The 18,867-nt window shown below is 43.3% G+C and overlaps 1 protein-coding gene across 3 annotated transcripts in view; it reads left to right on the forward strand.

The window, feature by feature from the left end:
• The first annotated feature begins 2,909 nt into the window (after positions 1–2,909).
• LOC143293788 (galactocerebrosidase-like) overlaps positions 2,910–18,867 on the forward strand; it is a 33,848-nt gene continuing 17,890 nt past the window's right edge. For all 3 annotated transcript variants that reach the window (XR_013056803.1, XM_076605035.1, XM_076605036.1), the window contains exons 1-12: positions 2,910–3,056; positions 3,953–4,021; positions 4,412–4,475; positions 5,757–5,845; positions 8,666–8,830; positions 10,476–10,514; positions 11,002–11,138; positions 12,187–12,304; positions 13,410–13,447; positions 14,006–14,130; positions 15,793–15,932; positions 16,709–16,798. Coding sequence is in view for 2 of the 3 variants with exons in the window: in XM_076605035.1 (XP_076461150.1) it covers positions 2,919–3,056; positions 3,953–4,021; positions 4,412–4,475; positions 5,757–5,845; positions 8,666–8,830; positions 10,476–10,514; positions 11,002–11,138; positions 12,187–12,304; positions 13,410–13,447; positions 14,006–14,130; positions 15,793–15,932; positions 16,709–16,798 (1,212 nt within the window). In the remaining variant the exon portion in view is untranslated. The remainder of the gene's footprint in view (positions 3,057–3,952; positions 4,022–4,411; positions 4,476–5,756; positions 5,846–8,665; positions 8,831–10,475; positions 10,515–11,001; positions 11,139–12,186; positions 12,305–13,409; positions 13,448–14,005; positions 14,131–15,792; positions 15,933–16,708; positions 16,799–18,867) is intronic.

Consider the following 18,867-nt stretch of genomic DNA (forward strand, 5'->3'; position numbering starts at 1 on the left):
TGAAACATAATCATTTGTGGTGGGCCTTGATGCAGGCTTCATTGATATCAAGGCTCACTGGAACAAGTGTGCTTCTCTCATGAGATGACGCTTTTCCATCCAACGGAGCAGCTTGAAAACTCATTTCCTCAAAGAACTGTGTTGGACAGGAACGGCCCTCAGTGACGCCACACTGTCCATGCGGGCTCTATCACCAGCATCAAAACTACAATTTCCGAGGAGACTATGGCCATCTCTTACCATGCAATAGGCCAGCGGAACCCCCGCCCCCCTCCTCCCCGTAGCAACATATGTCAGTCGGCTGAATTCTGCGACGTACCTTGCAAGATCAAGAGAGATACATGATTCATCTTCCTCAGTTCTGTTTGTGAATAAGACCAAGACCTATTTATTCTGTAATATTTTTTAACAAACAAAAAACAATTGCGAATACAACCTTAAATTGCGTGTACACTTTTTCTGCTAAAAGTCCCAAAAGTTCAGCTCCTCTGCAGCTCTATCACTTTTATTCGTCCGATTATTCTTGTCTCTCTCCGCTCTCTCCCCCACACCCTGTCTTTTTACAGTCTCCCGTGTCGAAGGGAATGCTTGGCTGAGGTGCTGGAGCTGTCCTGTTGCATCGGTTGCGGCCCATGAGACAACTCTTCACACACGGAGTGACTTCACTTCATCGCAGCCGTCCACGTCCAGTTTCGTCTGGTTCATCACACAGCCTAAAAATACATGGATAGCGCAGGCCTTCTTTGAGCCCCTTTGCGAACTTCTGAAACCAGCGGAAGTGTTCAATCAGCCATTTTGCTTCTCGTGTCAGTCTAGCGCGAAGCGGTGACTTCATATGTGCAGCCGAGCGCTCAGCTAACTTCACGGCAAGCTTTCACTTGCTCGCGGCGTTAGTTACGCTGACATTCCTGTGTGTGTCTCCACTGCAAGTTTGCGCCACGTGTCACTGCACTGTTTTCCTGCAATAACTTTGGTAGATAAACTATTGGCAAATTTCAATCAAGACACAACATTTGGCATGTCGTACGGCCGGGCAAGCATAACACGATTTCATCGAAGATACACGGTTACAGTTCAGAAACTACCACCAGTTAGCAGACGACTTCTCAACGGACTGACAGCCGAATACGAGAAACAATATGGTGTCCAGTTGGCTTCAGCTTTCCTGGCCAATGAGCTGTCCATATAATTTTAGAATGGTGGGTTCATCACAGCTGTCAATGTGGCGAGGTAGTAACCAGTCCAAGGAGACCTCGTGTGGAACACATCTGTGCGGCACAACATAGCCAGCACTGTAACCACTGAACTACACACCTGCAGGTCCTAAGGAATGACTACTACTAGTGCCACTGCTAATACCTTTATGAATACCCAGCACATGTTGCTGCTACTACAAGGATACATCTATTTCCTTTCTGTTGTTTTTGTGTGTGTGTGTGTGTGTGTGTGTGCGTGTTTGTTTTTTGTTGTTTTTTGTTTTGTTTTGTTTTTTTGTTTGTTGTTGTTTTGTTTTTCCTTGGCTGTTCAAGTTGCGGCGCCCTAGATTTGAACCAACAACCTTCTGACTGCCAACTCTATGCTTTACCACTGAACTCCGCCACAGTGCCTTCTGAAGTGGAAAGCCAAAAAGATACATTGATGTCATCGTGAACTGTGCTCAAAATGCATGGACTAAAACCTTGAGTACAAAGAATAAGAAGACGACGATAGAAAAGGATGTAAAGAAGAAGAAAACGGAGAGAGAGAGAGGACAACAAAATAATTGGGTGAGAATGAGACAGAAGCGAGGGAAAGAGACGGAGAGGTTGCGTGCGTACGTGTACGTGTGTGTGCGCTGTGATGTGCCATGTGTGCATGTATGTTAGTATGCATGGATGTGTGTGTGCGCGTGCGTGTGTGTGTATGTGTCTGTGTATCTGTGCGTTGGTGCATGCGTGTGTTCTGACACAGTGCTGTCTGTGGTGTAGAATCCACCATTTCAGCTAAAGGGAGCAAAGCAAGGTAATGACTGTAGGTGAATTAAATTGTTCAGTATAGCCTCCCCAGTATATACACTTGGCCATTCCACGACGTGATTCTCTCTCTTCTTCACACACACACACACACACACACACACACACACACACACACACACATTTGGACACTAACACACCCACGCACGCACTGGCTCGCTCGCACGCACATAGTGACGGCGGTCGGAAAATGAATGCGGCCGGCCGTCAATGGCTCACTGCAGTTGTGTATCCGTGGGCTTGTGTGTGTGTGTGTGTGTGTGTGTGTGTGTGTCAGTGTGTGTGTGTCAGTGTGTGTGTGTGTGTGTGTCAGTGTGCGTGTGTGTCACTGAGTGTGCCAATGTGTGTGTGTGTGTGTGTGTCAGTATGTGTGTGTGTGTGTGTGCCAAAGCTCTAAACGCTTTACAAACACGGGGTCATTTAGTGAAAACAGGCCGGCTGCCGTGCCTACTGCCGGGTAGAGCCGACTGACTCAGTGACGGCTGCAGTGCCGGTTATCATCATTCACCAAGTTTCCTGTGTCATGCAATCAGATTTCAGGCACGCTCCCATACACACACAGTGACATGTAACATTTTACGTGTATTATCGTTCTGTTTATTTACCCCGCCATGTAGGCAGCCATACTCCCGGTTTTCGGGGGTGTGCCTGCTGGGTATTTTCCTGTTTCCATAGAAACCCACCAAACGCTGACATGGATTACAGGATCTTTAACGTGCGTATTTGATCTTCTGCGTGCGTATACACACGAAGGGGGTTCAGGCACATATGTTGACCTGAGAGAGAGGAGCAAATATGAAGTTTAAAAACGACCGTTCAATTATGATTTGTAGAAGGGTCGATTTGTTGTACATGTTTTCAGTTAAACGACAGCTGTTAATGGAAAACTGTTGCTAAGAATCGGAAATGGCTTTGATGGATGCTGTTGTAATTTTGTGTGCTGCTCTCGCGAGTGCTCACGTCAAAGGCACGACTTATAAGTTTGATGATTCCAGCGGACTTGGACGTAGATTTGATGGCGTTGGTGGCATAAGTGGGGGAGGGGTAAGTAAAGTCTTGCACACGTATGAAAAACTGTATCAAGTATCTGGTATAATTATGATGTATTGCAAGTAAGTAAAACCTACTTCAGGCGGTCGATCACAAGATGTTGTAACATATGACTCAGAGTTAGATGTGTGACATTTGGAAAAATTGGATGGTAGAGCGTGTTTCGTTTTCGTCCTTTCTTTGCTGTTCATATGAACCAAGATTGACTTTGATGTTTGGTCCGCAATCACATGCAGTTCGAAAACCCAGGCACTGTTGCAGTTTGCATTTTGATAGATGTGATGTTTATGAGGCGTAAGATTGAGCCAGTCACTATACTACTACTGCTGCTGCTGCTACTACTACTACTACTACTACTATAAATAATGATAATAACAATGATAAATAATAATATAGCAGTAGTAGCAGTGATAATAAGAAGAACAACAACAATGATAACAGTTTCAAACTTTTAGTGAATCAAATCTTTTGCAGCTTGTTATTGTTGCAGTATGCTGTAGATCAGAAAAACAAAAGAAATGAATAAGACAGTTAACACCATTATTATAAGCTTTACTCATTATTGGTTTGTATTGTCAGCTCAGCAAAAAATTGCTGGCAGGATTGTATTTAAATAACAAATCACAGGTCATGGCACTGTTGACAATTACAGATTAGGGTGAAAGAGAAAGATATATATGAGTGTGTGTGTGTGTGTGTGTGTGTGTACACACACACAGAGAGACATGTGCGTGTACACACACACACACACACACACACACCACTTAAGTGAAAAGATCTGTATGAAATTGGAGACTACATTACTTGCAATCACATACTATTAGTATTACTGTGCTTGGAGTGAATACTCTCTGAGTTGACTATTTGTTGTTTGTTTTTGTTTGATTTAGGCCACCTCCAAACTGCTGGTTAACTACCCAGAAAAGCAAAGGAAGGAAATTCTGGATTATTTATTCAAGGTTTGTAAATTTCAGTTTCATTTGTATTATATGATTTATTTTCAGTGAGCTAGATAAGCAGTCTTTGTAATCACCTAGATATGGCTGTCACTTTTATTTTATTTCATTTTCATTCAGTATAAACATAATAGTAGGATGGTTTTGGAACTGTATTGTTTAACTTAAGTAAACAACGCAAGTGTCAAGATCAAAACTTATAGAAGTTAGAAATAACAAAACAAAGAATGAAAGTACACAAACAAAAGAAGTCTTGAAGTTTGCAATGACTTTTGTTAATTTCAAGCATACACATAACTCAGTCATTAGTAATGAAGATTAGATTGACGTCATGTATTTGGAGATGAAGTATTACAGACTGAGCATGATGGTGCTCTTGTTCACACTTTGCAGCCCAACTTTGGAGCATCTCTTCAGATCCTGAAGGTGGAGATTGGAGGTGATGTACAGAGCACAGGTAAACCTCTTCAGATTGATTCATGCCCACCATGTGACATAGCCCTCACTGTAAAAGATTGATGCGTGTCCACCATGCGACATAGCCCTCACTGTAAAAGATTGATTCATGTCCACCATGCGACATAGCCCTCACTGTAAAAGATTGATTCATGTCCACCATGTGACATAGACCTCACTGTAAAAGATTGATAATTTCATGTCCACCATGCAACATAGCACTCACTGTAAAAGATTGATTCATGTCCATCGATATAGCCCTCACTGTAAAAGATTAATTCATGCCCACCTGTGAAATAGCCACCACGGGAAAAGAGAATATACAGATTGCAGCAGAAAGTGTAAGTATCAATGTGTTTTGATCAACCACTTTTTAGATACAGTGAATGGTTTGAACCTGTTTCTTTTACAATCAGCAGTATTCTTTGTTTCTGTGAGGTCCAACAAACTTACTGCTTCATTGGTGAGAAAGGAAATGGAAAAACATTATCAAACATAAAAGTTGGAAATGCATTGAATTATTGGTGCTTTTCGTTGTTAGACCTTAAGATATTTCAGCAGCATAGCACTCTGTAATCAGATTTTCTCAAAATCATCTAAATTTGTTCCCAGAAGAAAAAGCTATGTAAACTGAGTTCTGACTTTGGCTGATGGAAGCAAGAGAATCTGAGGGTTCAGGATCAAACCCCACACTTGCCAGAATTTTCTCCCCCTCCGCTAGACTTCGAGTAGTGGTCTGGACGCTAGTCATTTGGTTGAGATGGTAAACTGAAGCCTTTCCTGCAGCATGCATTTGGTGCATGGAAAACAACACACGACAACAACAGAGTTGCCTCTTGCAAAATTTTATTGTGAAATCCACTCTAATGTACATGTGTGTGTGTGTGTGTGTGTGTGTGTGTGTGTGGTGTGTGTGTGTGTGTGTGTGCACGGGCGTCTGACTGAAACCTGACTGAACGTCACAGGAAATGCATTCTTCTTCTTTATTCACGGGCTACAACTCACATGTTCACTCATATACTAGAGTGGACTTTTATGTATATGACCATTTTTACCCCTGCCATGTAGGCAGTCATACTCCGTTTTCAGAGGGGCTGGGGGGGGGGGGGGATGCGGGGGGGCAAGTTGAGCACCTAATAAGCAGCTTGTAAGTTGGCTCTACCCACATAGACAGCCTGTTTTGCAAATGGCTTTGTGTTTATAATGCACTCAGAGCAGGGTCTTTGACTAAAGATATGCACTGTTTTGGTGTCAATGATATGACGGTGTGGGAAATGTGCAGATGGGACGGAGGCGTCTCACATGCACAACAGCTGGGAGGAGAACTACCAGCGTGGCTACGAGTGGTGGCTGATGGTGGAGGCCAAGAAGGTAGTCACTGGTCTGTGTGGTGCTGTGTGAGATAGTGTAGTGCTGTGTCCCATTGGCCTGTGTGATGCTGTGTGAGATAGTGTAGCGCTGTGTCCCACTGGCCTGTGTGGTGCTGTGTGAGATAGTGTAGTGCTGTGTCCCACTGGTCTGTGTGGTGCTGTGTGAGATAGTGTAGTGCTGTGTCTCAGTCACTGGTCTGTGTGGTGCTGTGTGAGATAGTGTAGCGCTGTGTCCCATTGGTCTGTGTGGTGCTGTGTGAGATAGTGTAGCACTGTGTCCCATTGGCCTGTGTGGTGCTGTGTGAGATAGTGTAGCGCTGTGTTTCAGTCACTGGTCTCTGTGGTGCTGTGTGAGATAGTGTAGCGCTGTGTCCCATTGGTCTGTGTGGTGCTGTGTGAGATAGTGTAGCGCTGTGTCTCAGTCACTGGTCTGTGTGGTGCTGTGTGAGATAGTGTAGTGCTGTGTCTCAGTCACTGGTCTGTGTGGTGCTGTGTGAGATAGTGTAGTACTGTGTCCCACTGATCTGTGTGGTGCTGTGTGAGATAGTGTAGCGCTGTGTCTCAGTCACTGGTCTGTGTGGTGCTGTATGAGATAGTGTAGTGCTGTGTCCCATTGGTCTGTGTGGTGCTGTGTGAGATAGTGTAGCGCTGTGTCCCATTGGTCTGTGTGGTGCTGTGTGAGATAGTGTAGTGCTGGGTCCCATTGGTCTGTGTGGTGCTGTGTGAGATAGTGTAGCGCTGTGTCTCAGTCACTGGTCTGTGTGGTGCTGTATGAGATAGTGTAGTGCTGTGTCCCATTGGTCTGTGTGGTGCTGTGTGAGATAGTGTAGTGCTGTGTCTCAGTCACTGGTCTGTGTGGTGCTGTGTGAGATAGTGTAGTGCTGTGTCCCATTGGTCTGTGTGGTGCTGTGTGAGATAGTGTAGTGCTGTGTCTCAGTCACTGGTCTGTGTGGTGCTGTGTGAAATAGTGTAGCGCTGTTTCCCTGTCACTGGTCGTTGTGGTGTATTGTATTGCTTTATATTCTATAACACATTTCTCTGTGTGAAATTTGGGCTGCTCTCCCCATGGAGAGCATGTCACTACAGTGAAAGCACTACCCTTTTTTTTCTGCGTGCACGTGTATTCGTTTTCAAGGTCCTATGAAAGTGGAATTTTGGTATAAATTTTGCCAGGGACAACCCTTTTGTTGCCATGGGTTCTTGAATTACTTGCGCTAAGTGCATTCTGCTCAGGTGACCTCGGTTTATCGTCTCATCCAAATGACTAGCCTTCAGACCACTTCTCAAGGTCTAGTGTTGGGGAGAAATTACTGGTGTGTGGGCGGATCGAACCAGTGCGCTCAGATTCTCTCACATCCGAGTCAGACGCTTTACCACTAGACCAACACTCCAGATCATTGCTATGTGAGATTGTGTAGTGCTGCGTCCCAGTCTCTGGTCTGTGCGGCATTAACTCCTTAACTGCTGAACCTGAATGGAATGAGATCAGTTGACATGAATCTTAAGTGCAATCATTACTTTTGTGTACTTATAGAGGGTTTAATCGATTTTGCTAAACAAACTAAGTGCTATACCAAAAGAAAGGGGTCCAATTGAAGACTGATAAGTGATGGCCTAGAGGTAATGCATCCGCCTAGGAAGCAAGAGAATCTGAGAGCGCTGGTTCAAATCACGGCTCAGCCACCGATATTTTCTCCCCCTCCACTAGACCTTGAGTGGTGGCCTGGACACTAGTCATTCGGATGAAATGATAAACCGAGGTCCCATGTGCAGCATGCACTTGGCGCACATAAAAGAACCCCACGACAACAAAAGGGTTGTTCCTGGCAAAATCCTTTAGAAAAATCCACTTTGATAGGAAAAACAAATAAAACTGCATGCAGGAAAAAATACCAAAAAAATGGGTGGCGCTGTAGTATTGCGACGCGCTCTCCCTGGGGAGAGCAGCCCGAATTCACACAGAGAAATCTGTGGTGATAAAAAGAAATACAAATACAAATATGACTGACACCCTGATCTGTGAGCTCTGTTTTATCACAATCAGATGACAGCCTTCTGACTGACAAACTCACTGGTCAGTGCAGCAGCAGTCTCAGGGATGATTGTTTTGTGAGATGGTTTAGTGCTGTGAGCATTTTTACACTCTGTGTATGTGTGAGGACAGTAGTGTTTGTGTCTCATCGTATCTGTTTGCAGTGTGTATTCACATACATATATGTTTGTATGTGTGTGTGTGTGTGTATGTGTGTGTGTGTTTATCTCAGACTAATTATGATACATTACTTTTACACACAATATAATATTGACACATGCAAATCAATTCTCACGTACAGAAACACAGTAGCACATTTCCAAACCCATCCAGCTATAAAATTGTCCAGTAAATAATGTGTAATTTTAAAATGAAATATATTTCTTAAAGAAAACAACACATGCTGGCACACATACACACACACACACACACACACACACACACACACACACACACACACACACACACACACACACAAACACTCCACCCTCCACACACATGTGCATGCACACTTGGATTAAATGTATATATAGATGGAGGAAAACACACACACATGCACACACACACACATGTGCATGCACATATACATACACACACTAGCTTTAACTGGCTTACAAAAACATGACATCACATCTAAGACCAAAATGCATAAAAAAACCAGTGCATTAAAACAGGATTACATGAAAACTAACTCCAAAACACTTGCTGACAAACAGACTTTGGTTTTATCCATTGTGCTCAGAACAGACTGGCAAGTATTCTCAAGCTTGAGGCTGTTCTGTGTGACAGAGGAACCCCAACATCAAGCTGTATGGGCTGCCCTGGGGGTTCCCCGGATGGATTGGTGAGGGAACCCGGAACCCTTACCATAACCCTGAGGTGACGGCTGATTACATCGTCTGCTGGATCAAAGGAGCCAAGGCTCACTACAACCTCACCATCGATTATGTTGGGGTCAGCGTCTTCATGTGGACCATTGTCACTTTTTTTAATATGACAGATTTGTTGGATGCAGTGGTGGTGATTGTGTGTGTGTGTGTGTTTGCATGTGCATATTTGTGGGTGTGTGTGTGTATGTTGTTATGTGTGTGTGTGAGCATGTGTGTGAAGGAGAGAGAGAATTGATGGTTAACAACAACAACAAAAAAAGAATGAATGTTAGAATGTTACCTTATTCAGTTTCAGTTTTATATTCAAGGAAGTACCAGAGTGTGTGAACAGATCCATATATGCTACACTACATCTACTTAAAAAATTTTTTTTTTAAATGAGTAGCAGATGCCTGACTTCACATAAACCCAACATAGTGATCAGGCCTTGATTCAGAAAAAAACCTGAGTACAGGATGAAGTGTCTGGTATCTGTAGAAGTGCTTCTCCCTGAACTGCGTGTGTCTTTGTGTGTTTGGTTGATTGTGACGTTATAATTTGTAAAGGAAAAAAGTCTAAAGGCTCCATGGCCTTTTATGGCCATTGGAGGCAGAATTATATTTGTATTTGTATTTATTTGTATTTCTTTTTATCACAACAGATTTCTCTGTATGAAATTCGGCTGCTCTCCCCAGGGAGAGCACGTCGCTGCACTACAGCGACACCCATTTTTTTCTCTTTTTTTTCCTGCGTGCAGTTTTTATTTGTTTTTCCTATTGAAGTGGATTTTTCTACAGATTTTTGCCAGGAAGAACCCTTTTCTTGCCATGGGTTCTTTTACATGCACTAAGTGCATGCTGCACACAGGAGCTCTGTTTATCATCTCATCCAAATGACTAGTGTCCAGACCACCACTCAGGGTCTAGTGGAGGGGTAGAAAATATTGGTGGTTGAGCTGTGATTTGAACCAGCATGCTTAGATACTTTCGCTTCCTAGGCGGACGCGTTACCTCTAGGCCATTACGCCACTGTGTCTAGAGCTTGGCATAGAAGGGTGGGACCTAGTCCTCTCCTCTCTCTGTTTTAACCGTCCACAGCTGGAGTCAGGTCCCCATACACACCTCAGTGATTAATGGTGATTTGTAATCCTTTATATTTGTATTTGTGTATTTACAGACAGGCGCAATAGCCGAGTGATTAAAGCGTTAGACTTTCAAACTGAGGGTCCCGGGTTCAAATCACGGTGACAGCGCCTGGTGGGTAAAGGGTGGAGGTTTTTATGATCAAGAGATCAACATATGTGCAGACCTGCTAGTGCCTGAACACCCCTTTGTGTGTATACGGATGCAGATCAAATACGCATGTTAAAGATCCAGTAATCCATGTCTGTGTTCAGTGGGTTATGGAAACAAGAACATACCCAGCATGTACACCCCCAAAAGCGGAGTATGTCTGCCTACTTGGCAGGGTAAAAACGGTCATACATGTAAAAGCCCACTCGTGTACGTACGAGTGAACATGGGAGTTGCAGCCCACAAATGCAGAAGAAGAAGTATTTGTATTTGTACTTCATTTTTATCCCAACAGATTTCTCTGTATATTTCATGACACTAAAATAATGTATTCATCTGTGTATCCTTTTCTGTCTCTTTTATGTTTCTTCTTGTCTACTTCTCTTTGTTTGGAATGAAAACTAAACTGTGTTGTTCTTGTTGTTTGTTTTCTTTCAGATCTGGAATGAGCGACCATACAACATAACTTATATTAAGGTTTGTATGTCAAGACAGTCTGTGTGTAGACCTTTGTACATAAATGTGTGTGTGCATGTGTGTGTGTGTGCGTGTGTGTGTGTGTGTGTGTGTGTGCTAGAGAGTTTTTGTATTATGTATGTGTACGTGTGTTTGCATACATGTGTGCTTTTTTCTGTTTGTTTGTTTTTTTTTTATAGTATCTGCAAGTGTTTTGCCATGAAATTTGATTTTTCTACAGAATTTTGCCAGGGACAACCCTTTTGTTGCTGGGAGTTCTTTTATTTGTGCTAAAGGCTTGCTTCACACAGGGCTTCAGTTTATCATCCCATTCAAAGGACTAGCACCCAGACCACCATTCGTGGTCTAATAGATTGGGGAGTAAAAATGCTGGTCCGAAATATCTGGTCATATAATCTGATACACCACTGAAACAGTGCCTCTGTGCCTTTGGATCCTAATCAAAAGCTGAACTGTTTCATGTGGGACTGGTACTACCTACCGCCAGACTCTGAGACGGGTGCTTGACGCCAGAGGTCTGACGCAGGTGCGTATAGCGGCCCCTGATGCTCCCCACGATGACCTTGACATTGCTGTCCACATCAACCAGGACCCGGAGCTGGCTGCCGCTATCTACTCTGTCGGGTATGTTTCAGTTTCAGTTTCTTTCTTCTTTTTTTTTCTTCCTTCTTTTTCAATTTCAGTTTCTCAAGGAGGCATTACTGTGTTCAGACAAATCCATACACGCTACACCACATCTGCTAGGCAGATGCCTGACCAGCAGCATAACCCAACGCGCTTAGTCAGGCCTTGAGTGCATGCATATATATTTGTGTGCCTATTGGAGTGGATTTCTTTTGCATAATTTTGCTAGAGGACAACAACACTTTTGTTGCCTTGGGTTCATTTTCAGTGCGCAAAATGAGGGTTGCACGTGGGACCTCAGTTTATAGCTTATCCAAATGACTAGACACTCATTTGATTTTCCAGTCAGACTTGGGAGAAAGGGCAAAAACGGTATTGGAACCCAGGCCCTCGTGGACATTGTGTTGGCAGAAAAGTGTCTTAACCATTCTGCCACCTTGCTCAGGTATGTCTTTGCGTCAGTAAGGGGTCAGGGGTGAGGGGGTGGTAATTTGTATAATGATATGACATGTTCACCAAGGAAGTGGGAGAATCTGAGGGTGCAGGATCTTCTTCGTTCGTGGGCTGCAACTCCCACATTCACTCATATGTACACGAGTGGGCTTTTACGTGTATGACCATTTTTAGCCCGCCATGTAGGCAGCCATTCTCTGTTTTCGGAGGTGTGCATGCTGGGTATGTTCTTGTTTCCATGATCCACCGAACGCTGACATGGATTACAGGATCTTTAACGAGGGTATTTGATCTTCTGTTTGCGTACACTCACGAAGGGGTTTCAGGCACAAGCAGGTCTACACATTTGTTGACCTGGGAAATTGGAAAAATCTCCACACTTTACCCACCAGGCACCGTTACCGAGATTCAAACCCAGGACCCTCAGATTGAAAGTCCAACGCTTTAGCCACTCGGCTATTGCGCCCGTCGGTGCAGGATCGATTGTTGTACTCACCAGTATTTTCTTCCCCTCTGCTAGACTTTGAGTAGTGGTCTGGATGGTGGTCATATGGATGAGATGCAGTTCAATAATACGATGAATGATCGTTTGCAGATGTCACTATCCAGGCACCAAGTCAACAGAGGAGGCCCTGAAGACAGGAAAACCGCTGTGGGCGTCTGAAGATTACAGCACCTTTAATGATGAGGTGGGGGGAGGGTGCTGGGCCAGGGTGAGTACTGAGTCTTTCTGATTCTGTGTGTGTGTGTCTCACAGAGAGAGAGAGAGAGAGGTTCTGACGCTTTGATGTTTTACTGTCAGTGACTGTACAGTCCTTGTGACAGGGGCGTTGGAGAAAGTATCAGTATCAGTAGTTCAAGGAGGTATCACTGCATTCGGTCAAACCCATATACACTACACCACATCTGCCAAGCAGATGCCTGACCAGCAGTGTAACCCAACGGGTGGGAGAGAGAGAAAGAGTGAGTGAGTGAGTGAGATTGAGAGAGAGTCAGTGAGAGAGAGTGACTGAGTTATAGAGGGTGAGTGGGAGAGAGTAAGTGATTCAGTAGGAGAAAAAGGGAGTGTGTGAGGCAGGGTGATCGAACAAACCTTTTTACTGAGGGAAGTGGAAGAAGCATGCTTGTGTTTTTTGGGGGTTTTTTTTTTTCATCCAGCCCTCAGGGCAAAGAGAACATGAAAATGAGAGAAAGAGAGTGAGTGATAGAGCAAGACTGACTGTGGGAATGACAGAGAGTTTGAGTGAGTGAGTGAGAGAGTCAGTGAGTGAGAGAAAGACAAAGAGAGTCCATGAGAGAGAGAGGGAGTAAGGATGAATGAGTGAATGACACAGAGAGTGAGTGAGAGAGAGAGAGTCAGTGAGAAGATGTGAGACCAGGGTTCAAACCCAGACACCCACAAACTCTACATTGGCAGATAAGCATCTTAACCACTCTGCCACCTTTCTCCTTAGCAGATTTATATTAACAAGCATGCAGGCAAACACACACACGCACGCACGCACACACACACACACACACACACACAACATTAACACAGCACAACACAGCACAACACACACACGCACGCACACACACACACACGCACACACACACACACACACACACACACACACACACACACAACACACACACATACACACACACACACGCACATCTTGATATTTATTTACAGATGTTGTGGGTGTTTTTTCCTCAGCTGCTTTGGTACAGGTCTGTGCAATGTGTTGAAATCTTTGGGCCCACACTGACCATCCTAATCAATTAATCCTGCCGCTTATTTTTGAAAAATCTTTTTTTCTGTTTTGACTGTTTCAGATTTTGAACAAGAACTATGTTGTTGGTCACTTTACTGCGTGAGTGAAAAAATGGTTTATTTAGCATCAGCTTTAGCTTCATACTTTTTTAAATGATAACTTTATTGTGTTGCTGGTTAGTGAGACAAACCCTTACACTCACTCTAAAAGGTGTGTGGCGCACACATACATGCAACTGCATGTATATACACACTCACACACACACACACACACACACACACACACACATGCACATGCTCTCACACACATACACACTCACACTTATATGACATACACACACAAATATGCACACAGACATATCAGCAGTGTGTACAACGACTAGGAAGAATACATTCACACACATGTGTGCATGCACACACACAAACAACCAGTCTGCACAACCAGTTCTTCAAAAACCTTGATTAGAAAGCTTCAGAAACCTTGAAAGTTTCAAAACCTTCACTTGAAAGTTTCACAAACCTAGACTTGAAAATTTCACAAACCTTGATAACTTGAAAGTTTTGAAAACCTTGACTTGAAAAAACCTTCACTTGAAAGTTTCACAAACCTTGTCTTGAAAGTATAAGTTCACCTCAGCTGTGGCTGCCATGTGTACAGCACCATTTCATGGAACCTCATCGCCAGCTACTACAGCCCTCTGCCCTTTTACCGTGATGGCCTGATGACTGCAGTGGAGCCTTGGAGTGGAAACTACATTGTGGAAACGCCCATCTGGATGACCGGTGAGGTGGTGACTGGATTTTGGTTGGGGGTGGGGGGGGGGAGATTTTGTTTTTAATCGATTGCTTGATTTATTGACCGATCCTTTTGAGGTGTGTTTTTGTATGTGTTTGTGTGAGTGCTTGTGTGTTTTGTGCATGTGTGTGCTTGCATTTGTTTTTGTGTGTATGTGCATGTATAATGTCAGTGTGAATGTATTTGAGTGTTTCTTTGAATCTGTACTAGTATATTCCAGTGAGGGTGTGTGTTGGTGTGTTGGGGAGAAAGGGAGGGCATATGCATATGTGTTTATGCAAGTATGTGCACACATATGTATGTGTGATATGTAATGTATATGGGAGTTTTTATTTTCCTGTGTAACGTCTGATCGCCTCAGGTGATATCGATTATATATGTCAGTGTGTGTGTGTACATTACAATTTATGCGAAATCAGCACCTGCACTTTATGCATGCATGTGAACATCTTCAAGAATTATAAAATTGTAACTGCAGACTTTCACATCTTTTGAAATTTTGCTTTGAGTATTTGTTTGCTTGATTGTGTAAGCTTGTTGGTGGATATTTATTGTCGTTTTGTGTTACTTTTTGTCGTAACAGATTTCTCTTTGAGAAATTCAGGCTGCTCATGTGAAGGAGAGCATATCACTACAGTGCAGCACCAACATTTTTTTTTTCTATTTTCTGCCTACAGGTGTTTTTGTTTTCTCTCTCAGAGTGGATTTTTCTACTGAATTCTGCCAGGGACAGCCCTTTGTTACTGTGGGTTTTTTAACATGCTCTTAAGTGCATGCTACACACCGGACCTGGGCTTATCATCTCAACAGAATGACATGTATCCAAGCCATCAATTCAAGGTCAAGCGGTGGGGGGGAGAAAATTCTTGCCAGTGTGGGATTCAGTCCAGCACACTTGAGAATCCCTCGCTTCCTAGGTGGACACATTAGCACTGGATCACCACTCCAAACTGAGCTTTGAGCATTTGTACGATTGATCGTGACACTTGTTTGTGCGCATCCATTGTGACAAGTGTGTCTGAACCTCCTGGGGGGATCCCTTGCCCTGTCCTGCCAGCATTGTGTGTTGACAGGCACAATAGCAGAGTGGTTAAAGATTTGGACTTTCATTCTGAGGGTCCCGGGTTCGAATCTCAGTAACGGCGTCTGGTGGGTAAAAGTGGGAGACTTTTCCGATCTCCCAGGTCAACATATCTGCAGACCTGCTAGTGCCTGAACCCTCTTCATGTGCATACGCATGCAGAAGATCAAATACACATGTTAAAGATCCTGTAATCCATGTCAGTGTTCTGTGGGTTATGGAAACAAGAACATACCCAGCTTGCAAGCCTCCGAAAACGGAGTATGGCTGCCTACATTGCAGGGCAAATAAACAAAATGGTCATACAGGTAAAAAATGTTACATGTTTATCTGAGTGTGCATGTGCGCATGCCTGAAATCTGATTGAATGACACAGGAAACGAATAATGAGCGCCCAGTGGCAGCCGTCAGTCGTCTCTACCCAGGTAGGCGGCCTGTTGTGCAGATGGCCCCGAGTTAGTGAGGTGCTTAGAGTTTGGTCTCCGACCGAGATTAGGTGCTATATGGTTATCAGTATCATTCATTCATCATTCATTCATTCATTGATGATGGATTCCTGTCCTTCCAGCCCACACGACACAGTTCACGGATATCGGGTGGAGCTACCTGCGCCATGGGGCGGGGGTGGGGATCCTGGAGGGGGGAGGGAGCTACGTGGCCCTGGTCAGTCCTGACGGCAAAGACCTCACCATCGTCATCGAGACCATGGTCAGTGACGCTCTCTCTCTTTCTGTCTCAATCTCTCTCTCTCTCTCTTTCTGTCTCAATCTCTCTCTCTCTCTCTCTCTCTCTCTCTCTATCATAATGGCCTGAGGTCGATGTACAATGAACCATTTGTTTTGTCTTTGTCTTGTCTCTCTGTCTGTCTGTCTGTCTTTCTCTCTATCTGCCTCTCTGGGCACTTACCCTTCAAACAGGATATACTTGAAGTGCTTGAACAAGATTTTTTTTTAATACGTGGTTGTTGTATTTTATTCATGGGCCTTGTGCATTATTGTATTTCGATGAAAAGTACAGTAGAAAAGAACTGTTATAAGTCATTGTGACATTTTTCTGAATTAAGAAATGAATTTTAAGATTCGGTTTGTTTGATTACTGTAAAGTATAGTAAGATATGAAGTTCACATGCAAACAAACAGAAACATACATGCAGAAAGAAAAGGCATTGTTAAAGAAGGATGAAATTTTTATTTTGAAATTTTTATCACTTGTAGGGAATGGTGGATATAAAGATAACTATTGTTCAAGAAAAATCTTGAACACTTAAAGAATTTATGCTCCACTGATTTTCAGGATCAGTGCTAATTATTCACAAAATCAACTTGCGCAGAACCTTTGATTGTAAAGAATTTTAGGTTTATGAATTTAGTGCAGAACTTTTCCAAGCTAGTGGAGGATTCAACACTGACAGTTACTTTACGTGATTTCTCATATTTTTTTGGATTGCTATACATAGCTGACTTACTGTGCGTTGAATGTTTCAGAGTCATGACCACTCTAAGTGCATCAGACCTGCCCTGCCTCCGTACCATGTTGTGCCCCAGGTCATCACCATCAAGCTGGGAGGATCTTTTGTAAGGCCACCACCCTGTCGTGTGTGTGATTGTGGGTTGGTGTTTAAGCGCGCATGCTTGTGTGTGTGTGTGTTTTGTGCCTTTTTCCTGCTATTATTCATATATATATATATATATATATATATATGCAGTTTGTTAGTGTTGTATTGGTGGGTACAGATTTTGTTCCCTACTTCTATGTCTTCATGTGCTCTTATGTGTTCCATGTCAGCTCACTTTGGATGTATGTAGTGTGGGAGGGGGAGAGTATGGGGGGTCGGGGTGGGGGGGGGAGGTTTTTTGAGAAAGAGTGGTCATGAATGTTTTATGTAACTTGTAATATTTTTCTTTCATTTAAAGTGCCCTGAGCTCTCAGAGAGAAAGGGCGCTATATAAATGTACATGATTGTTATTGTTATTATAATTCACTGTTGTATGTGTACTGTTTTATGTGAGGCACTTAGAGCCTATCTATGGGGATTTTGCACCATATAAATACAATATATTATTATCATTATTATTATTATTTGTCCTGTCTCTGTCTGTCAAAGTGTAGTGTGGCAGCTTTCCAAGCATTCAGTGAGGCAAAATAAGTTGGGCCTTGATTTCCTGATCCAGTGTTCACAGTCGTTGATTCAAGTTTGAGGCCCCGTTTTGGTGTGGTGGTGTGTCCTTTTCTATTTGTATTTGTATTTCTTTTTATCACAACAAATTTCTCTGTGTGAAATTCGGGCTGCTCTCCCCAGAGAGAGCACGTCGCTACACTACAGCGCCACCCATTTTTTTTGTATTTTTTCCTGCATCCAGTTTTATTTGTTTTTCCTATGGAAGTGGATTTTTTTTTTTACAGAATTTTGCCATTGACAACCCTTTTGTTGCCATGGGTTCTTTTACATGCGCTAAGTGCATGCTGCACACGGGACCTCAGTTTATCATCTCATCCGAATGCCTAGCGTCCAGACCACCGCTCAAGGTCTAGTGGAGGGGGAGAAAATATCGGTGGCTGAGCCGTGATTCAAACCAACGCTCTCAGGTTCTCTCGCTTCCTAGGCGGACACGTTACCTCTAGGCCATCACTCCACTTTGGAAGAGCACTTCTCAGATTTTCATCATTCCACTTTGTTGTGAATGGGTACCTGACTTTGGTCGGGGAGGGTTAAAATCAGCAGGTGGAGAGGGGGGGGGGGGGGGGATTGCGTCCTGCCTCACTGTCCCAGGCCTTTGACACCGTGTATGTGACTTCACTGCCTCTGCAGCCATATAAGGCTATGGGACCTTTAACCTTTTAAACAAATAGTGGTCATTTTCCTTTCATCAACATTTTGGCTTCTCATGATGAAAAAAACAACAACAAAAAAACATGTGAAATTTGCCAAACAGCTCATCTGAATTTAGAAGAACAAAGATGCCAACAAACAGGTGATCAGTAGATAATAATTATAATAATCATAATCATAATAATAATAATAATAACGGATACTTGCATAGCACACTATCCAGAAATCTGCTCTAGGTGCTTTACAAAAATGCTCTTGTTAACATAAAAACATTACATCAGTGTTATATACACACACCAAAATGTGACTACACACACACACACACACACACAAAATGCATAATACATTTTAACATACATGTGTATCTAACAGCTACCCTAACACATACGCACACATAGGCAGGCACAAACTTACATAAACACACGCACACACTATACACATTCATGTACATGCATGTAGTTATGTACACATACATATGTATACACACATAGTCAAGCACAGCTAACGCAAAGGAAGTGGACCTGCCACAATTGACCTTATTGCTGAGGGAAAAGGTGAGTGTTGAGACGAGATTTAAAAGATGTGAGGGAATCAGAATGATGGAGGTTATCAGGGAGCTTGTTCCACGTCTTTGGCGATAGAAAATAAAATGATCTGTGTCCATAGGTCTTACTTCTGACGTAAGGTATCCTGAGAAGTCGAGTATCAGAGGAAGAACGGAGCTGGCGAGATGGGGTATAGATATGGAGGAGGTCAGAAGATACTTGGGGCCAGATCCATTGACTGCAGAAAAGGTCAGAGTGGATAGCTTAT

This window comes from Babylonia areolata, chromosome 19, assembly GCF_041734735.1.
Source record: "Babylonia areolata isolate BAREFJ2019XMU chromosome 19, ASM4173473v1, whole genome shotgun sequence".
Classification (NCBI taxonomy): Eukaryota; Metazoa; Mollusca; class Gastropoda; order Neogastropoda; family Buccinidae; genus Babylonia; species Babylonia areolata.